Source organism: Oncorhynchus tshawytscha, linkage group LG22 (assembly GCF_018296145.1).
Source record: "Oncorhynchus tshawytscha isolate Ot180627B linkage group LG22, Otsh_v2.0, whole genome shotgun sequence".
In the NCBI taxonomy this organism is placed as follows: domain Eukaryota; kingdom Metazoa; phylum Chordata; class Actinopteri; order Salmoniformes; family Salmonidae; genus Oncorhynchus; species Oncorhynchus tshawytscha.
Genome location: NC_056450.1, coordinates 14,575,140 through 14,597,888, shown reverse-complemented (window position 1 = coordinate 14,597,888; position 22,749 = coordinate 14,575,140). Strand labels below are relative to the sequence as shown.

At 45.4% G+C, this 22,749-nt stretch overlaps 1 protein-coding gene across 2 annotated transcripts; it reads right to left on the bottom strand.

Moving 5' to 3' along the window:
* Positions 1 to 346: 346 nt before the first annotated feature.
* On the bottom strand, positions 347 to 22,712 carry LOC112221879 (protein SOGA1). 2 transcript variants are annotated; one of them, XM_024384282.2, is made up of 9 exons: positions 21,738 to 22,712; positions 20,809 to 21,033; positions 7,809 to 7,967; positions 5,877 to 5,942; positions 4,598 to 5,785; positions 4,341 to 4,481; positions 3,834 to 3,920; positions 1,582 to 2,871; positions 348 to 1,353 (listed from the first exon to the last, which is right to left on the bottom strand). In XM_024384282.2, exons 1-9 carry the CDS (start codon positions 22,497 to 22,499, stop codon positions 1,183 to 1,185), a joined length of 4,089 nt encoding a protein of 1,362 aa, XP_024240050.1. In that variant the 5' UTR covers positions 22,500 to 22,712; the 3' UTR covers positions 348 to 1,182. The 2 variants fall into 2 exon arrangements, with proteins under 2 accessions (XP_042159747.1, XP_024240050.1); XM_042303813.1 differs by lacking the exon at positions 3,834 to 3,920 and having other exon boundaries at positions 347 to 1,353.
* Between the last annotated feature and the right edge of the window lie 37 nt (positions 22,713 to 22,749).

The following is a 22,749-nucleotide window of genomic DNA, read 5'->3' as shown; positions in this document are numbered from 1 at the left end:
GTTCCGCTACTTATAGAAGATAAAAATGCAATTTGAGCTTTTGAGAAAGGGGAAAAGTTCATGGTAAGCAAAAATGTGACACTATGGTGTGGTTGAGTGACCCTGCCCCCGAACAAAACCAGCTGCCAGCCACACCTTGGAGTGGCACCGCAAGGCCTTGGGTAACTGCAAGAGGTTGATGATGATATTTTAACATTGAAATGTTTTTGTTCTTTTATGTTACCTACCCAGGCCAAACCCAGGCGACGCTGGGCCAATTGTGCGCCGCCCTGTGGGACTCCCAATCACTGCCGGTTGTAATACAGCCTGGAAATGAACCAGAGTGTCTGTAGTGACACTTCAAGCACTGAGATGTAGTGCCTTACACCGCTGCACCACTCGGGAGCCCTCAGTGACTCTCTTGTTTACTGCACTATACAATTGGATTAGCAGATCTGGGGAAACCATTGTTGAAATCAGGAGGGAAAGTCAGAGTGGGAGGTAGAGAGTGAGGGATGTACAGTGAGGCTTCACTGACTGCACAGTGACAGGACATCTGATCTCATCAACTGCGTAGTGTGGTCTCCCCTTAATTTGTCTGCATGTTACACATAATGAACAGCTGGCCATATACCCTATCCTATTCTAAGACCCACGTGTCTGTGGCCGAGGTAGGTCTCAAGGTGAACTGTCAACTTTGCTCTTATATGTCATGAATTTGTGACAGATGAGCTCAACTGACCCAGAGGGTTAACAGACAGCCACAGGACGACAGTACAGTATGTGAACTACAAGCATGGACAACATGAATTACAGTTCAGCATGGCATAGTATAGTTTATTCATCCTGACAATATTCATACAAGATATTATTTAGTTCTATAAGCTAATACAAAATCAATGACTACTGACAACTTTAACTGCTTTGGTGGACCCAAGAAAGGTTGTTGCATATTGTAAAAGCATGAAGTGCCATGGGCTGAACTGAAAGAAAACAACGAATTCAAGCACAAATAATAGGCATGTATGTATCTGAAATAACTGCAACCCTTATCATAATGGCTTCTAAAGTACTTCCATCCTGTCCCTTCATCCTGACTGCTGAATGCAGAATTCCGGAACATTCCAGGCCTTGGATTCACCATGTCCCTCGTAATCTTTATCAGCTGTCCAGTGGTGTCAATGTGTTACTGCCTCCACCCCCTCATTCACAGTTGGAGTTGGGCTCTCCAACCCCACCACCGTTTACAGCAGAGGAGTATCTATGTCGCTGTAGCTTGGTCGGGGTCAAGGCGTTTCGTTGGGTGGAGGAGCGAGATGATCGGGCGAAGCAGAAGGACAAGGACTTGGAACTGCTACATTCATAGTTCCTATCCTGAGAGAGGGAAAGACGGAGGGAGAGAGAGAATGAAATAACGACTATTATAGCATGTTCATTTATTGGGTATATTTGATCATTTATGCCTATTCCTTTCTCAAAACCAAGCAAGCAAACTAGTATGTCATGTGGAATAACATACATTAGCCACTAAATTTAATATGAGTGAAGTTCAGTATGTATTCAGTGTGTGGATCCTGTGTTGGGCAGGCCTACTGTACTTACCTCCAGTGTCACGTTACTCTCCAGGCTAGGTTCTTTTCTGACAGCCTGGTTCTGACTGTGGGCCTGACTGGGGCATATATGGCCCCGGCACGCTTCCTCTCTCTGCTTCATGAACCTCTGGTTCACAATCCTGGTGACACTGTCGTTCCTGTGTACTGGTGCAGCAGGGGGACGAGAGGGCCCTCGCTCTAGGGTTTTATGAGTTGGACTGCATTTCCCCTTCTGACCCCCGCCTGATGCTGATGCTGGGGCTGGCTTGTCTGCCCGACCACTCATTTTGCGTAGGAACTCAGTGACTAGGCCGTACCGGTTGGCCCCGGCAGGTTTGCTGGTGGGTTTAGTGTTTCCACCACTGCTCAACTCACTGTTTATTGTACTATGGTGGACAAGCCCTGGACCGGCTCTGGGATTGGTGGGACGGGCCCATGTCGACCCAGCTGGACCACGATGGGACAAGCCCCATAAAATACGCTCGCTGCCTGGGGTGGCAGAGGAGGCGGTGGAGGAGTTGGGTGTTGTGGTGTTGGACATGGTGGTGGTGAAACCAGTTGTGGAAGAAGGGAAAGAGCAGGAGGGGGAGATGGAAGATGCAGAGGCAGAGTGTCTGCGATACAGTTTTGGGGAGGTGGAGCCAGACTTGGGCCTTTCTGTCCTACCTGGGAGCCTCTCCAGGGAAGTAGAAATCTGTTGAGCACGGGCAGAAAGCCGTGAAGGGGAGGCTCTCACTGCACCTATACTGTAGGGCCCATCTGTCTGTATACCCACACTCACCATCTGTGGGTGCATCTGGGTCTGAGTCCCTGAGGTGGCCACATCCACCGTCCACCCCCCACTCATGATCACCCTCCCCTTCCTCCTCTCTGGCGAACTGGAGTGAACTGCCTGTCGTAAGCTAGCTGTCATCTCCTTCATGTCGTCGCTCAAGTTAGCGGAGAGCCTCAGACATAGGGGAGTGAGAGAGCTTTGGGACGTACTAAGTCTGGTGGAGATTACACTGGTAGTACCATTTCTATCAGTGTTGGAGCTGTGCCTCAGATGAACCAGATGGACTCTCCTTGCAGACAGGGGACTGTAGTAGATGCGGAGGACGGTCTTCTCTGGGGCAGTGTGGCTCCTGTCCAGGGACAACTGGTCCAAGTGCAGATTGTGGAAGCTCGGGGGCATGATGGGATGGTCCCAGGTCTTAAACGGGTCCCCTCTGTCCAACTGAGCTGCCTCATGGCTGAGATAGCACCAGTTCTTCTTATTGGACCCAAATGTAGAACTTTCTGGTCTGATCTTATTTCCTGTCTGAGAAGAAATAAGAGTCTCTGCAGATTATGGTGGAAAGAACAGAGAAACACATGGAAAACAGCCATGTAAAAAAAAATGTTTGCTCTTCCTAATTCACAGACTCACTGGGCCTTGACTTGTATTTCTGTCTTTCTCCTGGCAACAGCTAAAATATTTGCAATAGTTTTTATTTGATTTAAATTGCTATTGTGTTTGCCAGGAAAATAACATTCTATACATTAAAATGTAATCATGGAGACCAGAAACCTGTTTTAAGTTATCATTCAACATGTGGTGGGAGAAACCACTTCCCTGTTTAGCATTTTGCACATTTATAGACGTACATAGGATAAACAGAATGTGAGGGTTTTACGATCGAAATGTAGCCTATTATTGTCTTTGGACAACTATCCTCAGACCACAAGCTCAGGAAGTAGAGTGAGTTACGAGTTCAAGGCGCTTTCTTTTCTACCCACACTTCATTCCAAGTTTCTCTCCCACACTCTGCTTCTTATCACCCTCTTTCTCCCTTTTACCCTCTTTCTCCCTTTCACCCTCTTTCTCCCTTTCACCCTTTTACCCTCTTTCTCCCTTTCACCCTCTTTCTCCCTTTCACCCTTTTACCCTCTTTCTCCCTTTCACCCTCTTTCTCCCTTTCACCCTCTTTCTCCCTTTCACCCTCTTTCTCCATTTTCCTTCCTTGCTCTCACTTTCTTGCTCACACATGTTCCCCCTCTGTCTCTGTCTGAGTCTTGTGATGTCGTCAATGCACATGCCGGTCCAGCAGTGCTGCGTTTGGCAGTAGCCCCCACAAGAGCTTAGCCTAAATAAAATTGATCTTATGATGGCTGTACTGATTGCAGGCAGGCCAGGGAGAAGCCCTGCCAGATAGAAGCCATCAGCTGGGCTTACTGCTGAACCACATCCCATCACATGCTACCAAACACAACACAGGACAGATGAACAAAAGACTTCCTTACCTCAGTCATCTCACTCTGTGTGTCCATAGGGTGACTTGGCTGGACTGAATAACCCTGTGCCCTAGTCTTACCAGTGTTGCACTCCATCTGAGTTATTACAAGGAATGGGAAGGTATTACAGTCTGTGATGATTACTCAGAATCGGGATATCTGTCTGATCCCCTCCTTGCCTTCGAACATAACAGCGGTGTATCCCTCATTCTACGGGACAATGTACTTAAAGGGCCACTTTTCAACCTCATATTCAATATCTCCAGCACAATACCCGTGTCTACATATGTGAAAATGGTGGGTTTCTATGTTTTGTAGTAAAACATCTAAAGTTACAAAGTGTCCATCAAAACGTGGGGAGAAAGAAAAGAAAGATATTTCCCTGGAGATGAAGGATATGAGGTTGAAAAGTGGTGGAATTGCCCTTTAAGTACTATATCACAGTCATATCGATGTATGTAATTGGACAGTCACTTCATAGGCTGAGCCCACAGCGTGACAGTAGCATTAGCTTACCTTGGAGATTAAGTCATTCCAGTCTGATGCCCATGTGGCCTTGGAATCCTGTCCTGCTATACTGTCCTCTGAGTCCTGCAGCTCTGTACCCAAATACTGCAGCAGCCCGTGTAGCATAGACATGGTCGTAGGATCTCTGCTCTGCAAAAACCAACAGTAACACTTTCATGATTACTTGCAGAAAGAAAATGATTTATGAACATTTCAGTTACAGTATGTTGCAATTCATGTTCCCCTACATTCCCCTCCTTTCATACCTCCTTGCCCTCCTGGCCAGATCCCTTCCTTAGACAGTGCTGATGGAGGACCCAGAGCATCTTTAAGGTCAGCTGCATCATGGGGTCCATGCAGCTGTCCAGGTGTGTTGCCCATTTCACTTTCTCCTTCAGCACTACTGTGCACAGGCCTTCGCCATTTTCATGCTTGGCTAAGACCTCTGTGTTGTTCTTTGTGTCCTGATCAGCCAGGGAGGGGATGGTGATGGGATCCCCTTCAACCCTCAACTGTCCTCCTGGTGTCACCAGGTTCTCCACCCTCACAATTAAGGCCAACAGCATGGCCTTCAAAAGCTCCAGAGCCTCATACAGGTGGCCTTGCATGAGTGGGTCCAGAGCCAGAGGCTGGGCTTTACCCTGAGGGTAAGACTTTGCCCGGGGGAGGTGGGGAGATAAGGCAGGGGAGCTGTGGCCATTTTGGGTTGGTGAGGCAAGAAGTTGGATAGCTGAAGTCACAAGGCAGGCATGATCTCGCAAGGCAAGGAGGGCCTCATGATCTTTCACATTCAAGGCATTGGCAACAATGCCTCTGCATGTATCACTCTGCTGGTTGTCCAGGGGCTCCCGTTCCCCACCTACAGGCCCCTCTCGAGGGATCTGTTTGAGGGGACCCACCCTCTCTCTCTGGGATTGGTCTCTATGCTGTATTTCAATCACCTCCTCCTGAGAACACTTAATCACGCATCTCCTCTGTCTCTCCCTCGCCGCCTCCTCAAACTGGATGTACTCCATTGTCAAACCCCTTTCACCTTCCTCTGCATCCCTAAGATGGGCTGGTGGTAAATTCCCATGTTCCCCGACACCTTCCTGCAATGACTCCTCTTCCTCCTCTCCTCCTACTCTTCCACTATCCCTCATGTCGCTCATCTCCGCCCGGAGGCCACGGTTCTCCACCTCCAGTTCTACGATACGGCGGCTCAAGAGCGTTGCTTCCTCCTCCACCAGCCGCAGGTGAACCTTGACCTCTGCCTCCCTGGTGTGCGGGGACTTAGCAGTGGCACCCTCAGAGGAGTGGGCAGCAGCGTCTACGTCTCCGTAGGCTGAGCGGAACTTTGCCAGTTCCTCACGCATGCCCTCACTCTCCGACACCATCTTGGCCAGCTTCTTGCACATGAGAGATGATTCCTCCTTGGCGAAGTGGAGCTGGCACTTCAGATCAGCACTGTCATCCTGAGGAGTCAAATCACACAGACATAAAGAATCCTAACTTGTGATATGCAGTCGTAAGCTATTTAAGATGCTAATAACATTAAACTTTTACCTGAGACGACAGCTTCTTCTCAGTCTTGTTGGTTGGTGATCTGACATTTTTTCTCTTCAAAGAACTCTGTGGAGTAGAACAAATGTCAAAGAATGTTGAAGATTCGACAGTACTATTCACAGCGTCGTTACCACCCCATGAAAACATGACGGAGGAGAAGATATATTTGTCAAATGTCATCCAACAATGAACCCCTCTTTCTTTCAGCTCTCCTCTCCCGGCTCCTTCCTGTCTGTCTGTCTTTGACCTTCATATAGACATTCTGACAGGAAATCAGTGTTTTCTCACAGCATCTGCAGTGTCCAAGAGACACAAACCAAGAGAGTCAAAGTACATATGTACACAAACTCACTATTTTTCTCTCTCTTAGAAAGTTCCATCAGAGTGCAGCACTTCATGTATGAGTTGGTATGTTTACAGAGCTGAGTATGAAATGAATGTAGGCTGGTGTCACCGTGTCAGTCGCTGTCTGCAGCTTTGTCTGTTGGCAGGCAGGGGTCAAAGAGGTTAAAAGAACTAAAAATAATAATCTTACTGAGGCGTTGCAGTGGGAATTACGAATAAATAAGCACATTAACCTAACCCTATCTGTTGGTCTGTAAATGAACGAACCCAGAGGCAGTGAATAGTGAAAAAACTATAATCGCCAGTAGTACTGTATGATTCTGTATTTTATATATAAATATTATGTGAGTAATACTACCCTTCTGGATTCAGTTCCATAAGCAAGGAAGCAAACCACACAGACAACTTGCAGTAACAGCAGTTCTTCCATGTTGACTAGTTTCCCTTGTACTTGTCTGCCCAGATTAGGTAATCTAAGTAGATTTCCTAGTCAGGATCAGAGGGAGTAGCAGCTGAGCTGATGCCAAAGCACTGAATCCTGGATTAAACTAAAGCACGTGTAGATTGACTGCACTGCACTATAATAAAAGACCTGGGCTCCTCCATGGCCACCAGTTGATGACATTCAGTGATAGGATGCCAACATGCCAGGACCTAAACCACTCATTTTGATGCTGTAATACATCCTTCTGACCCAGATTTACCCATGCTTAAAATAACCAGAGGAGAGGGAGAGGGGAGTCTTGAGAGAACTATTGCTCTATTTTGGTCCATCTTTCTCTCTCGCTCTAGTCCCTGGTGCAACCTGGTCTCATAGAATTTTGTATCATTCTGTACATAAATCCAGGACACTCCGTTTAGTATGATATGTTAAATTTGGTATGGTATGTATTCGTTGGTGGATGTCCATCAACCATTTCATATGATATGTTACAAATTACAATTCATATTATGTTACCAATTCTAGCTAGGTGGCTAACTTTAGCTAGCTCGCTAATGTCAGCTAGGCTTAAGGTTAGTGTTAAATTCACGAGTTAGGTTAAAGGGTAATGGGAAGGGTTAGCTAAATGGGTTGTTAGTTTGAGGGTTAGCTAAAAAGGTTAAGTAACCATCTGTCTTATGTAATCATACCAAACGTAACATATCATACGAAATGGAGTGTCTTGGATTTATGTACAGAATAATATGAAATGCCCTGATACCAGGTTGCCTGGTGAGAAGAATGTCAGCTGTGCCCCCCATGTTCAGCCTCCTACATGCCACACCCCTCTACCACACCCACCGCCCAGCAGTCAGCTGCTAGCAATGTCCTCATTCTTCATCCCGGCAAAGCCCTAGGATCCAGTCAGGGTCATGTGTCACCTCACTTCAGAGTGACAGCAGGATGATGGGGGAGTACCAATCTGGTTGAGATGGGGCAGCTATAGTGTATATACTAGTATATGAAGAAATAGGACTCTGGACCAGAGCACTGTGGGTTAATGGTGGGGTTATGTTTAAAAGGATACCACTGAGGGCAGTGGGTTAAACTAATACAGTGCGTGGTAGATAGTAGTAGTTGATGAGGGTGTATAAAAATAGTAGTACCTCTCTGGCTTTCTCCATCTCGGCCTGCAGAACTTGCTTTGCCACCTCCAGCTCCTGCTGCATCTCCCGCAGTGCCTCATTCTCCCACTCTAGCCGGGAGTTCTTCTTCTGCACTGACTCCAACTCATTGTGTAGGCGGAGGGATACACTCTTTGCTACCTGTAAACAGAAAAACTTGATAAAGCAATGACTGACAGTAATTGTCCTCACTATAACTGCCTTCATTAGCGGTCGTTATTGTCGTAGTAGTGCATTCATTTCGTAGATTTTTTATTGGAAAACAAAAGGTCCTTTCTCAGATATTAGCCTTCAGAACAACAACACAGTTATTGATGTCGTCATTGATGTAATAAGGTGAATGAAACATCACTGGAGGGGCAACCTGTGATCACACACAGAAACGCCTAAAAGGCCCCCCCTTTTGCAAATCTGACAATAACTCTATCCTCCTGATTCCTGCTTACAATCAAAAACTCAAACAGGAAGTACCAGTGATGTGTTCAATACAGAAGTGGTCTGATGTAGCAGATGCTAAACTACAGGACTGTTTTGCTAGCACAGACTGGAATATGGATTCAGTCGATAACATTGAGGAGTTTACCACATCAGTCACCGGCTTCAGTAATAAGTGCATCGACGATGTCGTCCCCACAGTGACCGTGTGTACATCTCAACCAGAAGCCATGGATTACAGGCAACATCTGCACTAAGTTAAAGTCTAGAGCTGCTGCTTTCAAGGAGAGGGACACTAATCCGGACGCTTATAAGAAATCTCCCTACCACCTCCGACGAGCCATCAAACAGGCAAAGATTAAATACAGGACTAATATAGAATCCTACTATGCCGGTTCTGACGCCCGTCGGATGTGGCAGGGCTTGAAAACTATAACAGAGGGAAACCCGTCCGCGAGCTGCCAAGCGATGTCGAGCCTACCAGAGGATCTAAATGCCTTCTATGCTTACTTCAAGGCAAGCAGCACTGAACCATGCATGAGCGCACCAGCTGTTCCGGGTGACTGTGTGATTTTGCACTCCCGTAGCGGATGTGAGTAAAACCTTTAAACAGGTTAACATTCACAAGGCCGCAAGGCCAGACAGATTACCAGGGTGCGTGATCAGAGCATCCTCTGAAAGTGTCTTCCCTGACATTTTCAACCTCTCCCTGACCCTGTCTGTAATACCTACATGTTTCAAGCAGACCAACATAGTCCCTTGAAAGTCATGTGCAATGGCTCACATCAATACCATCATCCCAGACACCCTGGACTCCAATTCGCACACTGGCCCAACAGATCCACAGATGACACACTCTATTGCACTCTACACTGCCCTCTCCCACCTGGAAAGGAAGGACACCTACACTACATGACCAAAAGTCTCATTGAACATCTCATTCCAAAATCATGGGCATTAATATGGAGTTGGTCCCCCCCTTTGCTGCTATAACAGAATCCACTCTTCTGGGAAGGCTTTCCACTAGATGTTGGAACATTCCTGCTGGGACTTGTTTTCATTCTGCCACGAACATTAGTGAGGTTGAGCACTGATGTTGGGCAATTAGGCTTGGTTCCCAGTCTGCTTTCCAATTCATCCCAAAGGTGTTCGATGGGGTTTAGGTCAGGGCTCTGTGCAGGCCAGTCAAGTTCTTCCACACCAATCTCGACAAATCATTTCTGTATGGACCTTGCTTTGTTAACGGGGGCATTGTCATGCTGAACCAGGAAAGGACCTTCCCCAAACTGCTGCCACAAAGTCGGAAGCATAGAATTGTATAGAATGTCATTGTATGCTGTAGCGTTAAGATTTCCCTTCACTGGAACTAAAGGGCCTAGCCCGATAAACAGCCCCAGACCATTATTTCTCCTCCACCAAACTTTACCGTTGCACTATGCATTGGGGCAGGTAGCGGGTTCCTGGCATCTGCCAAACCCAGATTCCCCAGTCGGACTGTCAGATGGAGAACCGTGATTCATCACTCCAGAGAACACATTTCCATTGCTCCAGGGTCCAATGACAGTGAGCTTCACACCACTCCAGCTGACGCTTGGCATTGCGCATGGCTTGTGTGCAGCTGCTCGGCCATGGAAAGCCATTTCATGAAGCTCCCAACGAACAGTTATTGTGCTCACATTGCTTCCAGAGGCAGTTTAGAACTCAATAGTGATTGTTGCAACCAAGGACAGACAATTTTTATGCGCTATGAAATTCAGCACTTGGCGGTCCCGTTCTGTAAGCATGTGTGGCCTATCACTAAGCAGCTAAGCCGTTGTTGCTCCTATTTGTTTCCACTTCACAATTACAGCACTTACAGTTGACCGGGTAAGCTCTAGCAGGGCATTAATTTGACAAACTGACTTGTTGGAAAAGTAGCATCCTATGACAGTGCCATATTGAAATTCACTGAGCTCTTCAGTAAGGCCATTCTACTGCCAATGTTTGTCTATGGAGATTGCATGGCTGTGTGCTCAATTGTATACAACTGTCAGCAACGGGTGTGGCTGAAAAAGCCGAATCCACTAATTTGAAGGTTGCGTCCACATACATATAGAGTACATTCGGAAAATATTCAGACCCCTTGACATTTTCCACATTATGTTACGTTATAGCCTTATTCTAAAATTATTTAATAGTTTTTTCCCTCATCAATCTACAGACAATACCCCATAATGACAAAGCAAAAACTGTTTTTTAGAAATGTAAATATCATATTTACATAAGTATTCAGATCCATTGCTCAGTACTTTGTTGAAGCACCTTTGGCAGTGATTACAGCCTCAAAGTCTTCTTCTTGGGTATGACGCTACAAGCTTGGCACACTGGTATTTTTCCCATTATATCTCGCATTCTTTTCTGCAGATCCTCTCAAGCTCTGTCAGGTTGGATGGGGAGTGTCGCTGCACAGCTATTTTCAGGTCTCTCCAGATATATTCGATTAGGTTCAAGTCCAGACTCTGGCTGGGCCACTCAAGGACATTCAGAGACTTGTCCCGAAACTACTCCTGCATTGTCTTGGCTGTGTGCTTAGTGTTGTCCTTTTGGAACCTTCGCCCCAGTCTGAGGTCCTGAGCGCACTGGAGAAGGTTTTCATCAAGGATCTCTCTGTACTTTGCTCTGTTAATCTTTCCCTCAATCCTGACTAGTCTCCCAGTACCTGCCGCTGAAAAACATCCCCACAGAATGATGCTGCCACCACCATGCTTCACCTTAGGGATGGTGACAGGTTTCCTCCAGATGTGACACTTGGCATTCAGGCCAAAATGTTCAATATTGGTTTCATCAGACCAGAGAATCTTGTTTCTCATGGACTTTACGTGCCTTTAGGCAAACTCCAAGCGGGCTTTAATGTTCCTTTTACTGAGGTATGGCTTCCATCTGGCCACTCTACCATAAAGGCCTGATTGGTGGAGTGCTGCAGAGATGGTTGTCCTTTAGAAGGTTCTCCCATCTCCACAGAGAAACTCTGGAGTTCTGTCAGAGTGACTATTGGGTTCTTGGTCACCTCCCTGACCAAGGCCCTTCTCCCCCAATTGCTCAGTTTGGTTGGGCAGGCCAGCTCTAGGAAGAGGCTTGGTGGTTCCAAACTTCTTCCATTTAAGAATAATTGAGGCCACTGTGTTCTTGGGGACCTTCATTGTTGCAGACATTTTTTGGTACCCTTCCCCAGATCTGTGCCTCGACACAATCTTGTCTTGGAGCTCTACGAACAATTCCTTCAACCTCATGTCTTGGTTTTTGCTCTGTCAACTGTGGGACATTATATAGACAGATGTGTGCCTTTCCAAATCATGTCCAATCAATTGAATTTACCACTACTGGACTCCGATCAAGTTTTAGAAACATCTCAAGGATGATCAATGGTAACAGGATACACCTGAGCACAATTTAAGTCTCACAGCAAAGGGTCTGAATAGTGATGTAAATACTTCAGGATTTTGGCTTTAAGGCCCTTTTATCCAGTTCCCCTGAGTCAGATGAACTCGTGGATGCTATTTTTATGTCTCTGTGTCCAGTATGAAGGAAGTTAGAGGTAGTTTTGTGAGGCAATGCTAACTAGTGTTAGCGCAATGCCTGGAGGTCTTTCAGTCCGTTGTGTTAACGCTAGTTGGCAATTGCTTTAGGGCTACTTAGCAACTTCCTTCAAACTGCACACTGAGACATAAAAATGTTATACACGAGTTCATCTGACTCTGGGGCAGTGGATAAAAGGGCCTTATTGCCAAAATCCTGAAGTATCCCTTTAAGTTCCAGGTCAGAATACTCATATAGAGAAAAGTGCATAAAAAGGGAATTACGTTTCATTTGCACGCACTTAACTCGGGTTGGAATTTCCCCCTAAATGATTATATTGTGGAAGATATTCATTCTCCCAACGAGAAAATGTATTAAACACAGACACTATACTTTTGTTAAAATACCTACTTTTTAAACTTGGTGGGAAAACACAGAAAGAGAAAATCCATGTGTTTGAAAAATGTAAGGAGTGAAGAAGGGGGAAGCCAAGGGTATCAAATTCACTGCCATGCGGCTGGTTGGTATTCTATTACAACACACAGCTGTGCAAATAAACTCAGCATTGCAACCTCCAACAGAGGAATCAGCCCACATACCAGTAAACTTTCCACAGTGATCTGCCCAGTACCCACTCAACCCACAGTCTTCAGAGTGATCATGGGTTATTTGGTAACCCAGCATTGGGTAAATATTGGACAGAACACACACTGGGTTATTCTGACCCAGCCAGTTGGGTTGCGTGAATATCCCTACATATTCACGCATGTAGGGGATATCCTGCTTTCACTGGAACAGGCCGAGATCCACGCCTTTTGCGTGAAGAAAATACGCCAAAAAAGGGGCCTGAAAATCCGAAGCGAGCGAGTAAACTCCCGCTCCCTTCCATTCATTGGAAAATAAAATTGATGACCTACGATTAAGATTATCCTACCAGCGGGACATTAAAAACTGTAACATCCACGAGATGTGGCTGAATGGAGATATGGAACAATATAGAACTAGCGGGATTTTTCATGCACTGGTAGAACAGAGACGCTACCTCTGGTAAGACATGGGTGGGGGGAGTGTGTCTTTTTGTCAATAACAGCTGGTGAGCGATGTCTAATATTAAAGAAGTCTCGAGGTATTGCTCGCCCGAGTACCTTATGATAAGCTGTAGATCATACTACCTACCAAGAGAGTTCTCATCTGTATTATTCGTAGCAGTCTATTTACCACCACAAAACGAAGCTGGCACTAAGACCGCTCTCAACCAACTCTATAAGACCATAAGCAAAGAAGAAAATGCTCACCCAGAAGCGGCGCTCCTAGTGGCCGGGGACTTTAATGCAGGCAAACTTAAATCAATTTTACCACATTTTTACCAGCATGCAACCAGGGGGGAAAAAAATCCTAGACCACCTTTACTCCACAGACAGAAATGCATACAAAGCTCTCCCCGTCCTCGATTTGGCAAATCTGACCATAATTCTATGTACCTACCGCCCCAACAGATCCACAGATGACGCAATCTCAGTCGCACTCCACACTGCCCTTTCTCACCTGGACAAAAGGAACACCTATGTGAGAATGCTGTTCATTGACTGCAGCTCAGTGTTCAACACCATAGTGCCCACAAAGCTCATCACTAAGCTAAGGACTCTGGGACTAAACACCTCCCTCTGCAACTGGATCCTGGACTTCCTGACGGGCCGCACCCAGGTGGTAAGAAGAGTAGGCAACAACATGTCTGCCACGCTGATCCTTAACACTGGGGCCCCTCAGGGGTGTGTACTTAGTCCCCTCCTGTACTCCCTGTTCACCCACGACTGCGTGGCCAAACACGACTCCAACACCATCATTAAGTTTGCTCACAACAGTGGTAGGCCTGATCACCGACAACGATGAGGCGGCTTATAGGGAGGAGGTCAGAGACCTCAATGTGAGTAAGACAAAGGAGATGATCGTAGACTATAGGAAAAGGCGGGCCGAACAGGCCCCCATTAACATCGACGGGGCTGTAGTGGAGCGGGTCGAGAGTTTCAAGTTCCTTGGTGTCCACATCACCAACAAACGATCATGGTCCAAACATACCAAGACAGTCGTGAAGAGGGCACAAAAAAAAAAAATCCTTTTCAGGAGATTGAAAAGATTTGGCATGGGTCCCCAGATCCTCAAAAGGTTCTACAGCTGCACCATCGAGGGCATCCTGACCGGTTGCAACACCGCCTGGTATGGCAACTGCTCAGCACCTGACCGTAAGGCGCTACAGAGGGTAGTGCGAACGGCCCAGTACATCACTGGGGCCAAGCTTCCTGCCATCCAGGAATGTTATACGAGCCCATAAAATTGTCAGAGACTCCAGTCACCCAAGTTATGGACTGTTTTCTCTGCTACCGCACGGCAAGCGGTACCGTGCCAAGTCTAGGCCCAAAAGGCTCCTCAACAGCTTCTACCCCCAAGCAATAAGACTGCTGAACAACTCATCAAATTGCCACCGGACAATTTACATTGACCCCCCCCCCCGGTGATCCCTTTGGTACACTCGCTGTTTGTTGGTTATCTATGCATAGTCACTTCGCCCCCACCTACATGTACAGATTACCTCAACTAGCCTGTACCGGTGCCCCCTGTATATAGCCTCCACACTGACTCAGTACCGGTGCCCCCTGTATATAGCCTCCACACTGACTCGGTACCGGTGCCCCCTGTATATAGCCTCCACACTGACTCGGTACCGGTGCCCCCTGTATATAGCCTCCACACTGACTCGGTACCGGTGCCCCTGTATATAACCTCCACACTGACTCGGTACCGGTGCCCCCTGTATATAACCTCCACACTGACTCAGTACCGGTGCCCCCTGTATATAACCACCACACTGACTCGGTACTGGTGCCCCCTGTATATAACCTCCACACTGACTCGGTACTGGTGCCCCCTGTATATAACCTCCACACTGACTCGGTACTGGTGCCCCCTGTATATAACCTCCACACTGACTCGGTACTGGTGCCCCCTGGTGCCCCACACTGACTATAACCTCCACACTGACTCTGTACTGGTGCCCCCTGTAAATAACCTCCACACTGACTCGGTACCGGTGCCCCCTGTATATAACCTCCACACTGACTCGGTACCTGTGCCCCCTGTATATAAACTCCACACTTTCTCGGTACCGGTGCCCCCTGTATATAGCCTCCACACTGACTCGGTACCGGTGCCCCCTGTATATAACCTCCACACTGACTCGGTACCGTTGCCCCCTCTATATAACCTTCACACTGACTCGGTACTGGTGCCTCCTGTATATAGCCTCGTTATTGTTATTCTTATTGTGTTACTTTTATTATAACTTTTTTTGTCTGCTTTTTGTCTGCTTGGTAAATATTTTCCTTAAGTAAGTGTTTCACGCTAAAGTCTACACTTGTTGTATTCTTGCGCATGTGGCAAATAAAGTTTGATTTGATTTGATGTTGGGTTGTTTGGATTATCCAAACATGGGCTATTTCAACCATTAGTTGGTGTTTTATTCACTTTCATGCTGGGTTGACCCAGCAGCTGCTTAATGTAATCCATAGGTTATTTTCAGAAGGTGTGGCCTATTAGGGGTGTGGCTTTCAGGTAATCCCACCAATGAGAGTAAATGTCATTCCTGTTCATCAGGTTAAGTTTGTAAATTACAAATAAACATTTCCTTTAATATTTTTGCACATTATATATTTGAATATAAAATTAATAACATTATTGCACTGAACAAAAATATAAACGCAACATGTAAAGTGTTGGTCCCATGTTTCATGAACTGAAATAAAAGATCCCAGAAATTTTCCATATGCACAAAAAGCTTATTTCTCTCAAATTCTGTGCACAAATTTGTTTACATCCCTGTTAGTGAGTATTTCTTCTTTGCCAGCACAATACATCCACCTGAAAGGTGTGGCATATCAAGAAACTTATTAAACAGCATGATCATTACACAGGTGCACATTGTGCTGGGACGACAATAAAAGGCCACTCTAAAATGCTCAGTTTTGCCACAGATGTCTAAAGTTTTGAGGGAGTGTTGACTTCAGGAATGTTGAGCTGTTACCAGAGAATTTAATGTTCATTTCTGTACCATAGGCACCCTCCAACGTCGTTTTAGAGAATTTGGCAGTACGTCCAACTGGCATCACAACCGCAGACCGCATGTATGAAGTCGTGTTGGTGAGCGGTTTGCTGATGTCAATGTTGTGAACAGAGTTCCCCATGGTGGCGGTGGAGGTATGGTATTGGAAGGCATAAGATACAGACAACAAATACAATTGCATTTTAACGATGGCAATTTGAATGCACAGAGATACCATTTTTTAAGGTATCTTTGACCAACAGATGCATATCGGTATTCACAGTCATGTGAAATTGATAGATTAGGGCCTAATGAATGTATTTCAATTGATTTATTTCCTTATATGAACTGTAACTCAGTAAAATCTTAGAAATTGTTGCATGTTGTGTTTATATTTTTGGTCAGTGTATTTACATATTCTAACAAAGTGGTAACTATCCCAACATTTGGATATGCATAAGCTCGTGAGGAACTCATACACTTGTGTAAGCCTTGTTTAAGCTACAAAAAGTGTCAGTGTTCAACCTTAACATACGCACACTGGAAAACAGCATCTAGTGGTTTAAGTATAGACGTTGCTGCAAGCATTTAGATAATATCCCCATAATCTAATATAGACATAAAAGAAGGTTTGTGCTCTCTTGACAAGAGTGGTGGTGTTGTTGGTCCATGACAAGTGCTCAATTCTGAGGAATTTAACTTGTGACTCTCTCTACTGCAGTCCTGTTAATGTGGATTGGGGCATGTTCCATCCTCTGCTTTTTGAAGTCAACAATCACTCCATTGTTTTGCTGACATTGAGGGAGAGGTTGTTGTCATGACACAATGCCAGTTCACTTAGGTTCTCCCTATAGGCTGACTCGCCTACAACCGTGGTGTCGTCAGCAAAATGGATGATGGAGTTGGTATCGTGCAAAGTCACACAGTCGTGGGTGAACAGGGAGTAGAGGACTGAGGACACACCCCTGGGGGGCCCCTGTGTTAAGAGTCGGTGTGGAGGAGGTGTTGTTGCCAATCCTCACAGCCTATGGTCTGCCCTTCAGTAAGTCCAGGATCCAGTTGCAGAGGGTGGTGTCGAGACCCAGGGCTCTGAGCTTGGTGTTGAGCTTGGAGGAAACAATGGTGTTGAATGCTGAACTGTAATCAATGAACAGATGTGTGAATAGCAATGGAAATTGTATCTTCTGTGAATCTGTTGGAGTGGTAGACAAATTGGAGTGGATCCAGTGTGCCTGGCATGCTGGCCTTGATGTGGGCCATGTCCAGCCTCTCGAAGCACTTCATCATGACCGAGGTTAGCGTTACAGGACGCTAGTCATTTGGGCATGTCACTTTGTTTTTCTTCGGCACTGGGATGATCGTGGTCTCCTTAAAGCATATGGGGACTACAGCCTGGGACAGGTTGAAGATGTCCGAGAAGACGCCCACCAGCTGGTCAGCACACTCTCTGAGGACGTGACCAGGGATATCATCTGGGCCGGAGGCTTTGTGAGCATTCACTCTTTTGTGCGTTTTCAACTCAATTTTAGGAAGGTTTTCTTAATGTTTTGTACACTCAGTGTTCCTCAATGTTGATGGATGAGTCCTGAGTGGGTGAATCTTTCAACATATTCCAATCAGTATTCTCAAAACAATCCTCCAGCATCTCACAGCGCAGCTCCTCCATCTCATCCTGGACATGACACCAAAGACATCCTCTCAATCAGCATTGTCAACAGCGCCTCACTTTTCTCTGTGTTGGTGGCTTCCTCTTGTCTTGCTGCTTGTAGTTGTGGAGTAGAAACAGAGAGACATGATCTGATTGGCTGAAGTGGGGGCAGGGGATGGCTTTGTATGCGTCACGGATGTTTGTGTATACATGTTCAAGCACGCTGGATCCTCTTGTGGGGCAGGATACATGTTATTGATATTTTGGGAACATTTGTTTTAGACAGGCTTGGTTAAAAGTCACCCGTGACCATTAAGACTGCTTCCGGGTGAGAGGATTCTTGCTGGCTAATGACCTTGTAAAGTTCATTGAGTGCCGCCTTGGTGTTTGTTTGTGGCGGTATGTACAGAGCTGTGATAAAAACACACATGAATGCCCTCTGCATATAGTGTGGTTGGCATTTTAGCATCAGGAAACTCCAGGTTGGTTGAACAGGAGCTCACAATGTGTTCAACTTCAGTACACCAGTAATTGCTTATGAGGAAACGTACCCCTCCCCCCCGACTATTACCAGAAGCTGCCATTTGATCCATTCGGAATATGGAGAAGCCATCTGGTTGATTAGCAGAGTCGAGGGTATTGTCCGTAAGCCACATCTCACTAAAAGCAAAGACACAGGATTCCCTGATGTCCCGCTGCAATTGCAGCCTTACTCGGAGTTCACAATATTTATTTTCCAGCGATTGGACATTAGCCAGCAGGATACTAGGTAGAAGAGGCTGTGTAGGCCGTCTTTTAAGCCTAGCTAGGAGTCTAGCTGAGAGATAAGTTTGTAGCTTCCAATTCATGATCCAGACGTGTTCTCAGTCGTAGAAAACTATTGCACGAACATTCTGACCAAACAAACAAATAATTGATGCAAAAATAGCCTTAAAAAGGAAAGTCGAGCAGGAACCGTCAAGACACGCGCTCTCCTCAGCGCCCTCATCTCATCACAGGTGCCCAAAAAATAGCTATCTGAAAGCCACGTCCCTACTAAGCCACGCCTATAGTCTTCTGATATGTTTTTTTTTTTAACAACCCAACTAAGTGACTCTACCTGCAACTCAACAGTTGGGTCATCCAAACAACGCACTATTTTGTTATGTGCTTGATTTAATGTCTCTGTCACACAAGTTAACAACTTCCACCACAACAAATAAACACAAACAAAAGCTGCACACACAAGGATTCATTAAAATACCTACTCCAAATATTTTGAAGCCCATCTGACAGGATTTGGCTGAGCCATAACATTGTTAAATACTGTAATTACGAGCCATAACATTGTCAAATACTGTAATTACAGTTTAATGTGCACTTATAAAACTAAGTCATAGGATGTGAGCAGTACAGTTGCTCTAAAATGTTTTGGACTCATGACACAGTAGAGTGGTATTTGGTACAGCCATTCAAGGGGCTTTTCAACTGAGTTTTTACATTGACTGGAATACTAATGACTCACTCGACCCCACTGATAATATTGTGCAACATAGCAAGAGATGGAGGGATTACGGTACAATCCTTAAAGGAGAAAGATGCCTGAAAATCAAAAGTTGCTTTGAGTGAGCACTCCACATGCACACATAGCTGTGAGAACGAAGGAGTGCTGGGGGTGCTGCAGCACTCCACATGCACACATAGCTGCGAGAACGAAGGAGTGCTGGGGGTGGTGCAGCACCCCCTGAAAAATCGGGCAAAAAAAATATGAATAAACCTTTTTCACAAAAGCAGTGCACTGTGCCTTTAACAGTCTTGTATTAGCAGTTCGATATAGCCTTCTGTAGCAGCAGAGAAAAAAATGTAGCTTGGCCTTGCAAACCTTGTTGTAATCTGATAGCCAGGGGTTCATTTAATTGGGAATTGGGAGGTGGGGAGCCCTCCTTTTTGGTGACCAATCGAAACCAAAAGCTGTTTTATTGCTATTAAAATATAGGTTGTGATAACTGTAAACCTAATTGTATTTCCATTTATTCGCCCAGTAGGCTAATGTAATTTTGGTTTCATTTGTAATTTTGGTTTCATTTGGTTTCAACTTGCTATTTAGAGCGTTTCCCCAAAATACATTTTTGGCTTCGAAGACAATAACAATTGTAGGTTAACAAATCTGCATTGTCATACAGTGACAGAATGATAATTGAGATAATGCAGATAATGAATGATTAGTTGGGATAACCTTTTTAACTTCCTGGTGTAGTCCTACCTGCCTCTGGTATAATGCGTTTCCACCTCTCACTCTATCAGTCTTGCTTGTCCATCTTCCTGAATTAAAATGAGATATTCTAACAGATCAATCTTGCTGGAAAAACATAATTGAATATTGATAAGTTATTCAGCTATAGTGTGGATGTAGAGCTGTTTATTTGTATAGAATGAGCACCCAGATTACAACATGTTGGTTGGAAGTGCCAGAGACAGTGACACTGCTGTCATAGTAAACTGTATGCGTGGTTCCACAAGGGTGACTTCATTTAGCCTATGACAAGGGGTCTGCAACCTTTTTCATTAGCGTGACAATTTACAATTGATCCTACAATTTCTAAAGATCTGCGTGCCAGTTATGATTTTCATATAAGCATTGTAGGATACTCAACTCTGCCCAAAAGATGTATCACATTTTTCTTCATTCCTTGATTGAGTTTGTCTTTATGCATCCTTGTCGATTGTAGGACTAAGTAATTCCTTTGATGTATACCTGTTATTTAAATGCGTGTTTAGGATTTATCTGGCATAGTTTGCATCCGCAGTCAGCTTCTTTATATTTTTTTTTAGCTCGGATTACTTTCACATTGATATCGGTATTTGAATTCGGCCTTGGTAGCGTGTATTATGCATCTATTTCATGTTGCATTTGTATGCTCTGTTCCACAAGTAGGCTAAATGAGTCAATGTTGCCTATGTATGATGAGGTTGAGTAGTACATTGTACACGCCATTCCACAGACCTTTAAACCTAATATAAACCTAATATTGCGGTGATAATGTCTGTGGGACATTTTTGTTTATTTTTGCGGTTCTCCAAATAGCTTTTTAGTGTTTCAAAATTGTGTAGAAACCTAGTAAATGATCTTCAACTGTTGGGTGTATTTCTACACACCCCACTTTGCCATAACCTAGGTTTAGCTGAACTGAAGCCACTCACACACACACACACACACACACACACACACACAGACACACACACACACACACAGACAGAGACAGATGCTTCACCTTGACGTCGTGTTCCAGGGAGCGGACTAGTTCCCCGTCCACTTGGCCTGTCTGGGCCACCCTGAGGCTGCGTCGCTCAGCCTTTCGGAGGCGGTACTGCAGGATGCGACACATCTTATTGGCCTGCTCCAGCTGCAGCCGCAGCTCCTGCAGCTGATACACCTCATCCTCCAGGAACAGATCCCGCATCTCCAGCATCTCACAGCGCAGCTCCTCCATCTCATCCTGGACATGACACCAAAGACATAATCTCAATCAGCATTAGCAGCATCATCATCAACAACAGTATCGCCATCATCATCAGGCGACTTTATTAGGCTTTATTAGGCGAGTTATGCACAACCAAGTGTCAGTTCTAAAGGTGGAACTGTTGAATTCGGTTTTTTCTTAGTCAAGCGCCTAATGTTTGTGTGTGTGTATCAAATCTAATTGTATTTGTCACATGCAGCGAATACAACGAGTGTAGAGGAATGCCCTTTCAAACGATGCAGTTTTAAAAAGCAAGATTCCGGGAGTACCAGTACCAGATCAATTTGTAGGGTTATACTTTTTGTTTTGCTTTACCCCAACCTTGAACAACCCAGGTTGGGATACACACCCACTGTGGATATTGACTTTTGATGCTCCTTGCGTGAGCGTGCTGCTCCTGCAGTCACGTGTAAGTAATTATGGTTGACACGGCCAATTACATAAAGTATTTAATCGGCTCTGCTAAGGAAAGTCTGGCCCTCTTACCCTGAAACAACTAATGTCACGAGCGTGCCTGCGTTGTTGTTTCAATAGTCCACTTCAGTATTAAACTCTATTCAAATCAGTCGATATTCAACTTATTTTCTTTATGATAAGGGGGGATCAAGACTTGAGGAAATGTGTTAAATAATAAAAGGCCTCGTTTTTACGGGACATGACAATTAAGTGAATCGTCTTACTTTCAAATACTCATTTTCTGATCTCAAGTCGTCGTTTTCTCTGACAAGATCCTCGTGCGTCTCGTCCACGAGCTCCCCGGTCAGTTCTGAATAAGACAGGGATGCTACACTGACATTCAGCGAAGGAAGAAGAGACCCTCCACATCCAGGAGATGTCCAGGGATAGTTTCCACCCCTACCAGAATGCATGATGGAATTGTCATGTGATATGCCTATCCGTGTGAATGGGTTGCCTCCAGTACTCATATCGGAAACACTGTTTAGAGCATTCCCACTCAACCTGTCACTATTTGCATCTCCGTCTCGAACACTTGATCCAGTCTCGCTGCTTGGAGACAGAGTGTCCGCAGAAAGTTGGTTTTCCTCTGATGCAGTCCGAAATCCCTCCGTGCAGTCAGACATTTCAGAACTGCTGTCGGATGATGATAGCTTCCCCGAGACGCAATCTGAGTCCTTGCTCAAATCCCCCGAAGCATTTCTGGCATCAGATAGTTTCCTAAGTGTGATTTGATTATTTTGGCACTCGGTAACGCATGGCACGCCATTTCCTGTACACGTCCCTTTCTCCGATTTAATTTCATTCCCTTTGCCCACGATGCGCCGTATAGTCCCGGTTGACCTGGATGAGCCTGGGGCATCTTTGGTTTGCACACTCGATGGGGTTCGGTTCTTCTTCATGCTGAAAACGTTTTGCGCCTTGGGCTGTCTTTGTCCCCGGTGCGCCTGTTTTGGCACGGGACTGTCACCATCCCTGCTGTTCATTTCTTGTCCTTTTTTTATTGAAAGGAGTGCATAAAACGAAGAATTTCCCTAAATTAATCTTTAAAGTCTATCATGTTTTGTTGAGTCCAACAAAATAAACATAATGAGTTATAACAGAATTGCCACAACTATTTTCTGTGGAAGCCAAAATCCAGACTTTACGCACAGAGCGCGCATGAACGCTGTGAAGTACGCTGTGGATCTCTCCTTCTTTCGGACAGTCGATCAAGTGGTGCTTGATTTAAACCGG

Excerpts from the sequence above, each read along its gene's own strand:
- LOC112221879 (XM_024384282.2), bottom strand. The coding sequence starts at position 22,499 with ATGAACAGCAGGGATGGTGACAGTCCCGTGCCAAAACAGGCGCACCGG. Across the intron at positions 21,034-21,737 it reads CAGAAAATGAGTATTTGAAA|GATGAGATGGAGGAGCTGCG; the intron begins GTAAGACGATTC and ends TGTCATGTCCAG. Across the intron at positions 5,786-5,876 it reads AGAAGAAGCTGTCGTCTCAG|GATGACAGTGCTGATCTGAA; the intron begins GTAAAAGTTTAA and ends TTGACTCCTCAG.